The 15,382-nt window shown below is 31.9% G+C and overlaps 1 protein-coding gene across 10 annotated transcripts in view; it reads right to left on the reverse strand.

Annotated features, from left to right (window-relative positions):
- Fak (protein tyrosine kinase 2 Fak) overlaps window positions 1-15,382 on the reverse strand; it is an 81,267-nt gene that overhangs the window by 1,363 nt on the left and 64,522 nt on the right. For 9 of the 10 annotated variants that reach the window (XR_016178490.1, XM_015316369.2, XM_015316370.2 and 6 more), the window contains 20 exons: window positions 7,797-7,942; window positions 7,458-7,633; window positions 7,238-7,369; window positions 6,849-6,998; window positions 6,572-6,760; window positions 6,392-6,472; window positions 6,078-6,300; window positions 5,653-5,688; window positions 5,297-5,428; window positions 5,004-5,186; window positions 4,707-4,923; window positions 4,426-4,616; window positions 4,142-4,346; window positions 3,990-4,069; window positions 2,062-3,899; window positions 1,287-1,430; window positions 1,032-1,193; window positions 816-915; window positions 478-709; window positions 95-386 (listed from right to left, as the gene is read on the reverse strand). Coding sequence is in view for 9 of the 10 variants with exons in the window: in XM_015316365.2 (XP_015171851.2) it covers window positions 95-386; window positions 478-709; window positions 816-915; window positions 1,032-1,193; window positions 1,287-1,430; window positions 2,062-3,899; window positions 3,990-4,069; window positions 4,142-4,346; window positions 4,426-4,616; window positions 4,707-4,923; window positions 5,004-5,186; window positions 5,297-5,428; window positions 5,653-5,688; window positions 6,078-6,300; window positions 6,392-6,472; window positions 6,572-6,760; window positions 6,849-6,998; window positions 7,238-7,369; window positions 7,458-7,633; window positions 7,797-7,942 (4,909 nt within the window). In the remaining variant the exon portion in view is untranslated. The remainder of the gene's footprint in view (window positions 1-94; window positions 387-477; window positions 710-815; window positions 916-1,031; window positions 1,194-1,286; window positions 1,431-2,061; window positions 3,900-3,989; window positions 4,070-4,141; window positions 4,347-4,425; window positions 4,617-4,706; window positions 4,924-5,003; window positions 5,187-5,296; window positions 5,429-5,652; window positions 5,689-6,077; window positions 6,301-6,391; window positions 6,473-6,571; window positions 6,761-6,848; window positions 6,999-7,237; window positions 7,370-7,457; window positions 7,634-7,796; window positions 7,943-15,382) is intronic. The other variant, XM_015316361.2, reaches the window with a different exon arrangement.

Below are 15,382 nucleotides of genomic sequence, written 5' to 3' on the forward strand. Positions count from 1 at the left end.
GTGTAAAAATCATGTTATGATTAATATATGTTTATATTTTTACAGGATTATACTAGACACAAAGAAATATAAATTAAATATATATTAAAATTACCTGCAAAGAACGGTCAACTGATTGACCCATTCGATGTAGAAGATCTCCACTTTGGCTTTGTCTGAATGTTGTTGCTTGCCTTTCACTAGACTGGCTTCTTCTTAAAAAATGTTCACCAGATTGGCTCGATCGAATGCAATGTTCTGGCGTTGAGTCTCGTGATGTATTCTGATCATTTTGCTTTTGACAAATTTGATTATCCACGTATGGATATCGAATACGAATAGAGTCGATTACATCTAAGAGGTTCTTTGCATCCATCGCTAAAATATGAGCTGCAGAAAGCATTCCCCTAACGGATACAATAACGTCATTAATAAAAATAATCATTAGATTGAATATATTTTTATTATCTTAAATAAAATTAATTTATAAAAATTTACTTTCGATATTCTGCATCTAACGTGGTAGCACTATAATTTTGTGCTAATTTCATAGCTGTTACAAGTTCAGCCATATCTTTACTTAAAACCTTATGTGCCATTTCTACTTCTCTGTGCGCGGATATAGGTAATATTTCTACAAGAGCATCAACAGAGGAGAGTAAAGCTCTTAATTCCATGCCTACTCTTCTTACTAATTCTAAATACTGATCGGCTTTACTCTGTTGAACGCCTGTAATTTAGAATTTATTTATAAGTTTATAATCATTTGCATACACGTACAATATACTAAAACACTTCATGATATTATACATTTTATATTTGTACAAAAAACTTACCTTGCGATAGAGACATTACTGCCCGAACTACGCTAGTCGTACAATCATATACTTTGTCATTAGTTCTATCCAAATCTGCTGTTGGTGTTGGTTCCATTTTCTAAAAATTAAATTTTATATTAAAAGTAATTTATAGCAAAAATATATAGCAGTTTGAAGAAAAATAGTTGATTATATGTATAATGAAATTGGCCTCTCTTAATTTAATATCATTACCTTTACAACTATTACTTTTTCCTTTTCTTTTTCGGGTCCTTTATCTGAACCAAGAGATCCTGTATTCGCGGTATGAGGTTCATGATTTGGGGATTGTGTGGCTGAACGAGGAATAGGTGGACTAGCACTTTCATCTCCACTTGTTGCAATTGACAAACGTTTCTGATAAAAAAAATTGACAAAAATTTAATTAAATTTGTATAAATAAGTTAAATATAAATCTTAATTTAAAGTTATAAAAAGAATCTTCAGTACCTCTTCTCTCGCTAACCAGCGACTATCTTCTTCAGATTGCCGTTGCTGTTCCAAAAGTCGCTGTTCTAATAACTTTTGTTCGTCATCTATACCACCAATGAAGCTATCAGCACCACTGTCAAATATCTGAGATTGTGCACCTCTCTGAAATATTCATGAAAGTACCATTATTAGACATTCGTAATAAATTCGTTTAAACAAATAAATCATTAACTAAGAATATTAGTACCTTAACGAGGAAAAATAAAATGTTTAAATGCGCATGTCTATCTAAATGAAACGTTCATATGTACACAGTAAAAATTAAAGAGATGCATAATTTTCGAAGTGCAGAACTGTAAAAAATAAGTAATGCAGTTAAATATTGCTGCATGCATGTATAAATATATATATATATATATAATAGAACATAATAATATCAATGATAAAATAATAGAGTCTAACGTTGGATTAATTCGACATGCATATAAAAAAGCCTATCAAATATAGCAAATAAAAAGTATTTGGTTGACGTAAATTCTTGTTGCATGTGTAACTGAAGAAAATGTATATGTTGTAAGAGAGCATGTATGTATGTTGTTTACGGATACGCGTAGACGCTTGTGATTGTATGTGAGGAAGAGCACGTTTGCATACTGCAAAGCATATATACACATATATACATCTGCCTCAAAATAGATGTACGGTGCTATAGATACACGGAACTGTGTAATATCAAATGATATGCTTGCAGATAGAAGATGCAATTTTTCATTCCTAGGAGGCATGGTCAAACCTGATCTTGCTGTGCCTCCTCTGTCATTGAGCTGCTAGATGAAATAGTGCTGTCGCTGACAGCAGAAGATATAAGTGATCCAGATAGAGTACCGTCTGTAGAACTTGTCAGTGGTTCATCTTGTTTTGATGTTACGAATGTAGTGATTTTCGCTATGCCAGTTGCTATTTGAGGTGTGCATGATTTAGCAATCGTTGGCGCCATTTGAGCTACTTGTTGTTTTACGTCAACCGCGTTTATCACTTGTTGCTGTGTTGAGAAACCTGTAGCACTGTACTGAACTTGCGTTTGTTCCGTAGGAGCATTAAAACCAGAATGTTGACCTAAGATGAAGTTAGGAACATGTGACTGAGTGTGCTGTTGGCTACTTTGTTGAATCATGACACCTGGTGCAGCAATGCGAGACTGAATGCCATGAGCTTGAGTTACTCCAAATGATTGATGCTGGTTTGCGGTAACGTTCAGGGATGCTGGCGATTGGTTATTTGCTATTCCACTTTGCACTTGCGGTATATAATTTGGCATTTGCACCTTTTGTGCTTGAACAACCGTAACCGATGTAGCATGGGCTGTGTATATTGGATTGGCACTGCTTGTTTGGTTCTGTTGCATCGTATATTGCGATGATGTGTAAGAAAGAGATTGTGGTTGTAAAAGAGGTTGGCGTTGAATATTTTGTGCTTGTTGCGCTCGCGGAATATACATGTGTTGTTGCCCCATTTGATTAACATTAGAATATATTTGTTGATGTTGATAGTTTTGGGGATAAAGTGGTTGAGATTGTAAGTTTTGAACTGGTGTTGGACTATAAACTAATTGACTTCTTCCACTTGGAACAAACGATGTAGCTGAACTAACGGATGTCATATCTCCACCACTTTGACTCTGAGTACTTTGTGCTCGGAATTTTAAAACAGGGCCATACAAACATTCCGCATTGGCAGTGGATATTGGAACATTAACTGCATTAATACGAGGAGATCCTGTAGCGGTAACAGCGTTTGAAGTAGATGAACTACTAGGAATTATGGGTTGTTGACCACTTGCATATGCTTGGCTTGTGATATTAGTGGAGTGCTGACCAAGATTAGATGATTGAGCATGCGTGCCACTCACAAACTGAGTTGGATTATTTAAGCTGCTAGGGCCAAAATTGCCTGGATTTTCACCAAAGTTACCACCTACGCTTGGACTTTGACTGAGATTACCTACAATAGCCGAACTTTGTGTAAAATTAGCCACAGGACCATATATTTCACCGCAAGCAGTAGTCGTAATGGGTATCGGATTGGATACTGAAAATTTCTGCACAGGCGAATATAAATCTCCCGTGATATTACTGACGACCTTTGAGCTTACTGCATATAAGTTTTGCATCTCTTTAACCTTTTGTTGTTTTCTACCGGCAGCTGGCGATTGTGTCTGCGCTGTGTCTGAAATATTGAGACTCGACATGAGGGGAGAAACAGTGTCTGAGGAGTCTAGAGAATCTAGATTAGTGTCGGACAAAGTTGAGTCTCCTGACTGTGTGTCATGAGAAGCAGTAGGCTCGGAAATCGCTGGGTCGAAAAAGGGTAAATCTGAGACAACGGCAGTAGTCAAGACTTGATCTTCGTCTTGAAATTGTACAGCGAGTGTGTTAAATGGAGAGGCAGGAGTAGTGTAGACAGAGGGACATACCCCCCTAGTTTGATTATCCTTAAGAAGTTGAGCAAGAACTTCCGGACTCTGTGCTACAATATAAGTAGAGACAGGCGCAGCTGCTGTTAATTGTGCTGAGTCTGCTGCTGTATTTTGTGGTTGTCTGGAAGGTTTCGGAGGTGGAACTTCGTCTGCACCTGCAAAATATATTATTTCAAATTTCAATGAATATTTTGCCATTGCAAAGTAAAATGAATAATTTATAGGAATGTATTATCTTCTCTTACCCCAAGACATGGCTTGTACTCTTCTATTTTCTCGTCTCATAGTCTCTTGTTGTTGATGCTTCTCTTCTAACAAAATTTCACTGTAACATAGATCGTCAAGTGTCAGAATTATTTTATTTAATTATCTTAGAAGTTGTCAGTTAAAAACTTACTGCAAAGTTTCTCTAATTTCTTTGAACGTTGGTCGTTTGCTAGGTTCATAACTCCAACACTGAGACATCAAGGAATATAAGCGTGGTGGGCAGTGATTAGGAAGCGCTAGTCTTTCACCATTTTCTAGTTTACGAATGACTTCATTATTTTTTACACCTTGGAATGGTTTTACACCTAACATTAATATCTCCCACATACAAACACCTGAAATTATAAAATATTATAGAAGTTAAAATACAGAAAAAAATGTTAAATTGAAAAAAATTTGTTAATAACATCTTACCGAACATCCAAACGTCAGACGAAGTGGTAAATCTTCGAAAGTTTATACTTTCTGGAGCCATCCATTTGATCGGTAATTTACATTTACTTGCAGTATAATAACTTTGATCTTCCACCCATCGACTCAGTCCAAAGTCTGCTAGCTTGACACAATTATGCGAAGAAACTAATACATTTCTAGCTGCAATATCTCTGTTAAAGGAGTCACAAGTAAATAATATGTTACAAATGGAGAAAGAATCTGTTTCATTTTTCTAAGAAAGAGTTTTTTTTTTTAAATACCTGTGCACAAATTTTTTACTCTCAAGGTACGATAAAGCAGTACTTAGTTGGAATGTGTAGAGTAAAAGAGTTGCAAGATCTAATCGATGTTTGTTAGACTGAAGATATGCACGCATTTCTCCGAGTCTCGCCAATTCCATAACCAACCAGATTGGCGGTTCGGAACATACTCCAATGAGTCTAATTATATGAGGGTGTTCAAATTGTTGCATGATGTCTGAAATACGTTTTAATTAAAAAATATTTAGTAAACATTTTAATCAATTCTACGTTAGTATATACGAGATCTCCACATACAGGCTTCTTCGAGGAATTTTTCAGCAGTAGCAAGGTCAGCATCAACTTTACATGTTTTTACAGCAACAGCTATAGTTTGTCCATCTCTACCTTTATACGATCCTTTGTGAACATTACCAAATTGACCTTCTCCTATAATTTCACCCAGTTCTACTTGATTACGAACTATTTCATAATCACGTGCTGAAACAAGGAATAAAAACGTATCGAGTAATTATGTTGAAAATTTAATAAATTGATTACATATGTTGTATATATGAAATAAAAACAAAAACAAACATAATTATACATACTTGCTGGAGTAGAATAATCTCCTTCCTCGTCTACGATCTCCGCATAATCTTCGGACAAAATTGTTCCCGTTTTGCTCACATTTTTTTCTGGACTGTTGAAACCATCTTGTCTATACTTTGGAGGATGTGCATCTAACAAATATATAAAAAAAGTAATGAGATCTAGAAAATATTTGATAAATATGATATAGTTCATTTTTTGATGTAGTCACGTTTGTAGCCAGGGCATGCAAACGGGATAATGTTCATAATTATCAGGGAGAAAACTTAATTTTACTTCGGTGCGATGACTCTGGCTACAAGCTTGTATACAACAGCTTTAAATTACTATAAAAGGATTTTTTAAGACTACAAACCTTTGCATGGACAGGGATAATTTTTCCACGATGCAGCTTGGAAGTGTGAACAGGGATACAGCTTAGTATAATTAGTTAAAGTAAAAAGGGGATAGTCGTGCAAATTACTCGATTGTTGATAAAAATAGTTCATTTAATGTAACTCAATGTTTCACTTTTATACAACAAAAATTATCAATAATTTTTTAGGATTATGCAAAAAATAAATAAATTGATCGAACTAACGACTAAAAATTTACGAAACAAATTAATCTTTCTGTTCGTTTTTAAATAATCATACCAACAAGCTATTACGGCTTAATAATGTTAAAAAGTTTAATACTTAGATGATATATCGTCTTAGATGATTATTATTTATTCTGTTTATACAGTGCATGCTAAATCTTTCTAAGTATGTATATTTATTTTATAATATAAATGTTTACCTTTCCGATTCCATAAAGAAGTATTACTGCCAGTCACTAGTCTACAATAACCGTCTATCAAGTCAGCAAGACTTTCTGCTTGGTCCAAACTTGAACAAGTTATACTCAGCGTCTCGGTTGCTCCAGCGACTCTCAATTTGATGCATGCTTTGGCATGTTCTTTGCAGTCAGAAACCAACGTTTGAATTGATTGTATTTGCGAGAACTCTGTCATTCTAGTCGGCTAAGATGGTCGGCAAAAAAAATGATAGTCGGTTTAGGGGAGGCCACGACGAGATCTCATTGATTTTAATTTAATTTGTTAGTCATCTTACCACTGTTCCACCTCGATGAGCCATATAAGATATGCCGAGATCAGGACCTATGACTAGTTCAACAGGAATGGACCAGCTTGACTGAAGATGAAAGGATAAATGAATTTTATAGTTTATGTTTCGTTTTAAGTATTCTTTTTTTTGTTTTAATTTTTTTAACTTAATATAAAACTCTCTTACCCCCAATGCACAAATGAATCTTTCCTGGTCGAATCTATAATGTGCCCTAAGCAAGTCAAAGAACTTGAACATGCATTCTAATTCTGAAAGAGCGGCTACTTTCTTGAAATGTTGTTGTATCAGCTTTCTAAGTGCCTTTGGCTTCATTCCGTTTAATACGGACCGTGGAAGAAATTTGTGTAAGCCAACCTTAATTAAATGTTTTCTTATTAGAAGATATATTGCTTATGTACGCATGTTTTTTCTATTATTTCAAAAAATGTAGCATTGACTCTACCTCTCTTTCTAAGTATTCCAAATTGCTTTTCTTGTCAAGAGCCATTTGTGGCATGTCTTTGAAGAAATAGCGTATCTCTAAGCAACATAATTGAACCGCTACGTCTTGGTCCAGTGCAGAATGATTTGCATACAGGTAGTCGTTTCGTACCTACAGAGTGTTATTTTAGTAAAAAATTGTATACACTAAATTTATAAGAAAACAGTTATAAATTATCGAGAAGAATATTAATTTAAGAATATGTTTATTTAAATATAAAAAGAAGTGTTTTTCATTATCGACAACTTCCATTTCTATCTTTAGAAATGATTTTATATTTTTTTAATCATTTACAAAAAGTAATTTCTTGCTGTAGACAATTATTCTTTATGTATTTATTAAAATTTTACCTGATCGTAATAATAGTAGAACGTGACTTTGTCTTTTTCATAGAGATCATTTAGATTTTGTGGTAGATATCGTACTCTGAGTTCGTACCTCCATTCACAATGAGGATGTTTCTTTTCATATTTTTCTTGAACCTAGATACAATGAATATTAATATCATTAAATATATTATTTTGAAGATTATCTGTTTATTATTTAAATTTATTTGTATATTTTCAATACCTGATACATTGTGGTGTCTTGATGCAACCAGTAACTCTCACCAGATCCTGGATGATGCAATCTCATGGCATAGAGATTTCGATAATACCTGTTACCAACGGCAAGTCGGCTGGTTACTAACGAGATGATTCCTTTCACGTCAATAGCATCACCAAATTTGACGACATTAAAACCACCTATTAAGCAAAACATATGACCACAAGATAAATAAAAAAAAAAACGAAAAGACAATTATTTTATCACCAGCTTGAATCTATTATTAAACGTTTAATCAGATTTTACCCTGTCAACCTTTCGATGGGTATCATGGAACTATTAAGAAAGATAAAATCTAATTACCGTTGGGTAAGTGGACCTTCAAGGTGGCCTTGTCCATGGGGGTGGGCGATCCATGAGGTGGAGTATTTCTTCCACCTCCCCCACCCTGCACACCACCACCTCCGCTTCCACCTCCATCTCCTGTCCCAGTGCTCATCCCCTCATGGCTGCACAAAAATAAATACGAATAAATAGAATCTTAATTGAAGTCGATTCCCGAGATATATCGATGTTTAACACTTTTAGTATAAAGTAATAGTAAAAGTGAATTAATCCAGGCTAATAGAACGATATAAATATATTTTCGTTTAAAATTTATATTAATGTGCATAAGAAAAATAAAGATTTAATTGGTTTTAGTCAATATATAATAAAAGTATGTAATAAAATCGTTTCTGATCGAGTAAAAAATTATTAAAACGTGTTATTAAACGGTTATTTCAATTAGATTTATAGTCGGAACTTCATTTCTTCAAGCAGATTAAATGCAATCAAAGATAATAATCAATAATTATTCTTGCCTCTTAAATGTTATATTTTTTAAATAAACATAGGTATGTGATATAACAGTAATTATCATAAGGTCTTTAAAAAACCAGTTTAATCTACAGAGAGAAAAAGTATTTAATTAGTAGATTTTTAGTTATTATTAGCTAAAAATCTTAGAATTTGCGTAATCAAAATAAATGCCTAAATATTCGTTAACTCACGTGGGTTGACGATTTAAATTTTCAATAAAAAAATTCAACGAATTTACGTAAACTTGTTCCTTGCAACAAATATAGTTGCAAATCAGGCAATATTTTAGTCTTCGCATTTTTCACCCAGGACAAATCAGACGATGCAAACAGTTAACGTTAAAATAAACGAGTGAACGGAAATCGATAACCAAACGGCGATTCATATCATACCTATACAAAGATAATATTAAAGGATCTCAATCTTTCTGAGAAATTCGAGACATTTTCTTGGAAAGATTAAGAAAAAGAGGGAAACACGTCTGCGACATCGGATATGATGATTCAATAAAATCGTTTAATGATAAGAAATGACGATTGATATTATTTCCTTATTAATTGAGTCATAGGCATGTGGATTTTCCTCGACTAATTTATAAACACTCAATGTATCATTGATTATTAAAATATACAGTAATAGAAATTTTTTTGTATTTTTTTTTTCGACTAAAAAGTTGCTATGCTAATAAATTGTCCACGAGTAGATAAAAAAGAAAAAGAAAAATAAGAAGGAGACATGTCTGCTCGTTTATGTGAAACAGTTTAATATTAAAATCTCTCTGGTTGGCCACCTAAGTGAAAGACAAACTTGTCTAAGGAAGAAAAAAATAAATATAGACAGACAGACAGAGAGGGAGATACAAACAAATTTTCTAGACTTTCCAACAGTCTCAGTCTCAGTAAAAAGAGAGAGAAAGAGAAAGAGAGAGAGTTGCAAATTCAGGGAATCCACGAATATTTGTAAAGAACGTTGAACCTTCTTTCCTCTTGTCACGGTTGTACCGTTCCAGCTAAGACAGCGTGTTATGCGTTCAAAAGAAAAAGAAGATGTGGAATTTCACGCGGTGCAATGCTGACACGCGAGTCTTGAGATGAAGAAAGAAAGAAAGAGAAAAAGAAAGGGAGAGAGACAGAAAAAAAGAGCAAAAAAAACTGCTGAACCACTTCGAGTTAATTTTGCCAACCCCTTTCTTCATATACTTTCATCGTTCGCGAATGAAAAGTTTTCCGGGGTCTGTGCCGTTAGATTTTTCATGATTCGCTTTGCCGAAGTGCGAACGACGAGTACCATTTCAAAGGAATGCGTGTTTGCCTCTAACCTTTTCTCTTTTTTTCTTTTTCTACACGACCCTGCTCCCCATTCAAGCTCGATCGTATTCATCGTTTCACCGAACGCGCAACCCTCTGACACGTTTTATACTTACGTCGCGACGTAAGTTATCTATATAGGGTGTTTCATTTAATTTGATCATTTTAATATATGCATCGTATTTAAGAAGTAACGATTTGTTTCCAAGTAATGAATATGTAAACGCGTTAATGATAGCATCGTTGCCATCTGTCATGACATTTTTATGACGGTAGACGAAGAAATAATTAAAACATGCAATTTCATTCGAAACAAATTAGTAATTATATTTTTGTCTTAATATAAAGTATATAACATAGCTTACATCGGTAAATTAATTTTATAAGGTATTGAAAATTCAATAATATCTAAACTAATATTAAATTGTAAAGTTTGTGGACTTTTAAAAATATGTTTAATTTTTAATTTTAAACTAAACAAAATATTGAAAATAAAAGATAAAAAATTCTAATGAATCATTAGAGATGCTTAATGAGGTATTAGGATAATCGAGAAATGCATAGTAAGAAAAAATTAAAAAAATGATCGAAAATGCTTCCGCCACGCATGAGTCGCGAAATCGTTTCGTGCGACTACATTGCGCGTGTGTTTGTATTGCCGCTATTAATGCAAATGCATATTACTAGCGTCGTCCGGCTAAGGAATGTCGTCGTGTCAGGGACGAAACGTTCGAGCCATGCACCACGAGCTACTCGACAGATCGTAAATAGGAGCAATTAACGGCGCGAATCTCGAGTACTTTAAAATTGGATGAAATTCGCTGTAAAATTATTCGTTCTGTATAGTTGCGAATGTTCTCTCTCTCTCTCTCTCTCTCTCTCTCTCTCTCTCATGATTTTCTTATATTAATATTCTAAACAAGACCATTTCTTAAAATAATAATAGATAAAGTATTTTCATTCGTTGAATCGATTTTTTGTTTAAATTATTTATATATGTTCTATTTTATTAATATATATATATGTATCATAATTTTATTCAAATGCGTTTTGTACACGATAAATATTTACGATTGAAAGATAATATTCAGCATATAAAAAAAAGCGGAATGAATGCACTTACGATTTATTATTATTACAAATACGTGTAACTTTTATATACTTGCGAGAAATAACAGTTAGCGATAAAGATCGAGTCAGAAATGATTATCAAAGTAATTATGCGAAACGAGTCTTGAGTTCCGTTGAGTTCCGACAAAGGTTCCCACGGTTAAACGCAAATTATTGCACAATTCGCGATCCCCGGTACATTATTGCGCATCCGCATCTCGTTGAATGTGAAACGAGTGACGATTGAGCAAGAGTCATTAGGAATGACGCTAATATTCGATTCAAGCTTCGATTCATCGCGCGTACGCACCTTTTATTCTGGCTCATATAGACAAATATTCAATGCCAATTCAAATCAAACTAACAACCGTTTTATTAAACACATTATAATATTAAGTTGATTCATAAATAATTGTTATTTGATTGTAATAAACTTTATATTTATATTGTGCTAATAGATTAACATATTTTTGACAGTAAAGTTGAATAAATGATTATTATTATATTATGGTAATAATTTATTATTGTATATAAAATTAAAAAGTAATAATAATCAATTCTTTTCTCATAACAGTACTACGAACTTACAATTAGTTATGCATAAACTCGATAAATACGATATCTTTTAATAAGAATTCTTAGTTTAATTATTTTCAATAGCTATTGTATGTAATTGAATTTCCGTTATAGGATGTTGTCTTGTTGATTAACTGTTGTTTTTTTTTATTTCAATAATAAAACACGTTACTTTTATTTATCTTTCTTTTCCTTTAAAGTGATTTATCGATTCTAATTCAATGAGAAACTCGCGTACGAAAGTCGTAAATATTCGTTGCATCCGGATTAAGAATAATCGAGCTTGCCAGATAGGAGATCGTTATTTGAAAGTGAACGATAGACATGCTCGACAAAGTGCGATTAATCGAACTAGAAGTGATAACCAACCAAATCGAAGATTTCGGGGTGATACGTACGTTTTATCGTACTGTATATCGTAATTATAAGTTGTTAGCAATATTATATTCATAGATATATATTACATATACATTTTGCATTTGTATGTACACATACTTAAATATAAGCACGCATATACACAAACAGAATATAAGTGTTTGCTTTATTTTGCGATATTACGAATGCACCAGGTGCCGATAGTGTTACCAACGTGACACGTGATATCGATTACGAGTGGTACCTACCAGTATTATAAAAAAAGAACAGGCCGCGAAACTCATAATAGAATGACGGTGGTGTCTCTCTGCTCGAACTAATAACCACTCACATTTGATACTAATCATTTCTCCACGATGTCATAAGAACGTAATTCATTCCACGAAGGTCCTGCCTGTTCCTCGAGTTATGCGCATTTTGTCTCCCGGGGATCATGTAACACTTGAAGCTCAAGGCGATCGAATGATTTGTTTCATTTGCTATGTATATTTAGAATTATTATGTTCGATGAAATCATTTTTTTGTCCGTCTCTTTCTCTCTCTCTCTCTCTCTCTCTCTCTCTCTTTCTCTTTTTCTCTTTCTGTATAATCTTTTTATATCAAGTGTATTTATCACTATATACGTTAAATGTTTTCATAGGTATATTTTTGTTTGTAATTTAATATTTTTGTCTCTCTTCTTATATTTTGAATTTTTATTTATGTATATATTATATTTTCGTAAATGTCTAAAATAATTCGTTAAATTATAAATTAAATAATAAGAACCCGAAATTACTAATGCTCATTCAATTCTAATACGCGAATGGATGAAATTCAATTTTGAATTTTCGTTTACAAAGATTAAATTTTAATCAAGCATATTATCTTTCTGTTATATTAACGTTTATGGATACTTCATTACATTTTAACTAGCTAATTTGCAATATTTATAGTAACATATATAATGTTTTGTTTATCATTGTATACATAGAATATCTTTTTAATTATTTCTTTTCCCATTGTATGAATCTCTCTCTATTTTTAAGATCTCGTATCTTTCAATTTCGTATATTAATTTTTATTATAGTATAAATATATAATCTTTTTTTAATCAATTTATTTTTTTTTCTTAAAATTCGAATGGCAAACACGAAATACATGGACATGGAATGAATGAAAATTTGGAAAAATCACGCCGATCTCAAAGCCATCGTGGAATTCGGTGTATGTACGTTCGAGGAATGTGTTCGTTCGATACGCCTGGTGGAATCTCGATCAGATTCATCGAGTCGAATAGAAAAATTCTCTTTTCAATGGAATGGACACTGAGGATTAAGGATTGAAAAAGTACAGATAACAAAAAAAAAAATATATATATATATATACTTCTTCTTTTTTGTTTAATATGTTTCTTTTTTTCTTCAAAAGTTTCCTTGTATTTTAATACAACGGAGAAAATAGTTTTTTTTTTCATATTTATATCCAGTGTTCTCCAAATTGTTTGATCAAAACCAAATTATTGATATAATGACTGCTAATGTGTTGGTTTTGTTAAATTGTTTCTATGATTTCGTAGACTTTTCCAGTGATTGGTCGACCAGAGCAAGCAAGGTGCATTTTTGACATTCAAATTTCCAATTTTTTTAAAACACTTGAATCAGTTTTGTACCACATGCACTGATACTGCATCATGTCCATGAAGATTCAAAATATTTTTACTATCCTGATTCGCACTCATTTCTTTGTCGAAACACAATTTTTAATTGTATCGAATTTCTTGTTTATTTTCACTCATTTTCAAAACTTAATAACTTTTGACTGAATAAACAAATATTACAACTTTTTAATTGATTACTTTATGATAAATCCTCTTTTCAAATGCAAGAAAATATTGTCAGATTATCAAAGTTATGCGATCCTTAAACAATCTGCAATACATACTACAGCAATCTAACTTAGGAAGAAACTGTTTACTCAGTTTAAGATATATATTATTTATTTTTTATTTTAACAGAGTAGAATTGTGATCGCATATAACTTATTGTAAATTAAAATAAAATAAAATAAAAAATATTACTACTGTAAAACTTAATAAATATGAAAAGGCAATAAATTTTTGGGACGACCCAATATATACATATACATATGCATATTTATATATTTATATACACATATAGAGGGGGAGTCTTGGTCTCCGGCCCTGACCTGCCGGCCCGACTAGAACTACTACGCACCTGCGACTGTCGCCCACGCAGCTTTCCTTTCACTATAACTTTCTCTATTGCGCTTTTGCATCGTCCGAAGAATAATGATTGTACGTGTTAGCGACAGCTCGTTAATATCGCTCCTTAAAATGATAATAATCAGTAACGTGGATGATCATGATCCGAGTCTATTCTCCGATCTCTTTATTTTTTCTCGATCGATTCTTGTCACACAAGTATTATTTGTTTTATTTTTCTGTTAATTAATAATTAAATCATTCTTATGTCATTTTCATTCTAACGATAATAGAGAAACTTCATAATTTAATAACTTGAATTATTAATTTTTATTTATTAAATTAAAGTATAATGTTAGATTAATTTTATATTAATTTTATATTAAATTAATCTAATATAATTTAAATTTATTTCAATGTATTAAATAACATTATAATTGATAGTTTATATAATTTTCTTTTTTCCTTTGTAGTCATTATTGTTTAACATTGTTATGAATACAAGCAAACGTTTATCTATTCGTTTCTTGTATATTTTTACAGAAGGAAATTATGCGGTCTAGGAGATGGAGCTGGATTCCAAGGAATTCCGAGATGATCTCTTAATTAATGTTAATATTTATGACTCCTTTGCGGTCTCACAATCAGTTAGGTATCAGTGTCAAACTATTCTTGTACGTTTACATTATCAAACGTATTTAATATATATGACAGGAAAATATTACGTATATGTATACACACACACACATTATATCATAAATTTCAGTAGGCGTGCGGAAATATATTTCAACAATTGAAAGTAGGTGAATATGAAAACAGTTGAAGGATCCTTGCGTAATTATGCGGTCACGCTAGTTGGTGGTCTCTGCGTGCTTATGGCGTTTCATTAAACATCTTTTATACTTTTTGTTACTAAGATAATAAATAATGTTAATTATTTCATACAGCTTTTCAGGAATTTCATAGGAAAGTAAATTATAATAGCTCTATTGAATAAATAGATCACATTATCATAATGTTGTTTATGCAATTTAATGAAAAACTATATTGTTGCACATATGTTACATTGCACTCATTCGTTATTAATATAATAATGAATTATGCATTTATAAAATTTATACGTAAATAATTATTTCAAATTTTAATGACTGATTCACTTGTTATTGATGGTTTAAGAGTTAACAAATATAATATTTCACAAAAATAAGATTTAATGATAAAATATAGTAAAATAATCTAAATAAAATTGTAGCTAGCTATCATAGTTTTTAGTTTTTAAATATTTTTTATATTTAAAGCATTTTGATTATTTACAAAGTATAGTCTTATTTAATCTTAATTATTCTAAGAAATATATCTAATCATTATATGTTTATTATAATCAAAACTCTACTGTGACATTTAGAGTACAATGTACACTTTTCTAAATTAATATTATTGTTAAAATACATAAAAATTTATTATATAAATATACTTTTATATTTAAAATTTATCAATTTTAGTCTACTATTGATGAA

This window comes from Polistes dominula, unplaced genomic scaffold, assembly GCF_049000335.1.
Source record: "Polistes dominula isolate Pdom_NZ unplaced genomic scaffold, Pdom_raw_medaka contig_77, whole genome shotgun sequence".
Taxonomy (NCBI): Eukaryota; Metazoa; Arthropoda; class Insecta; order Hymenoptera; family Vespidae; genus Polistes; species Polistes dominula.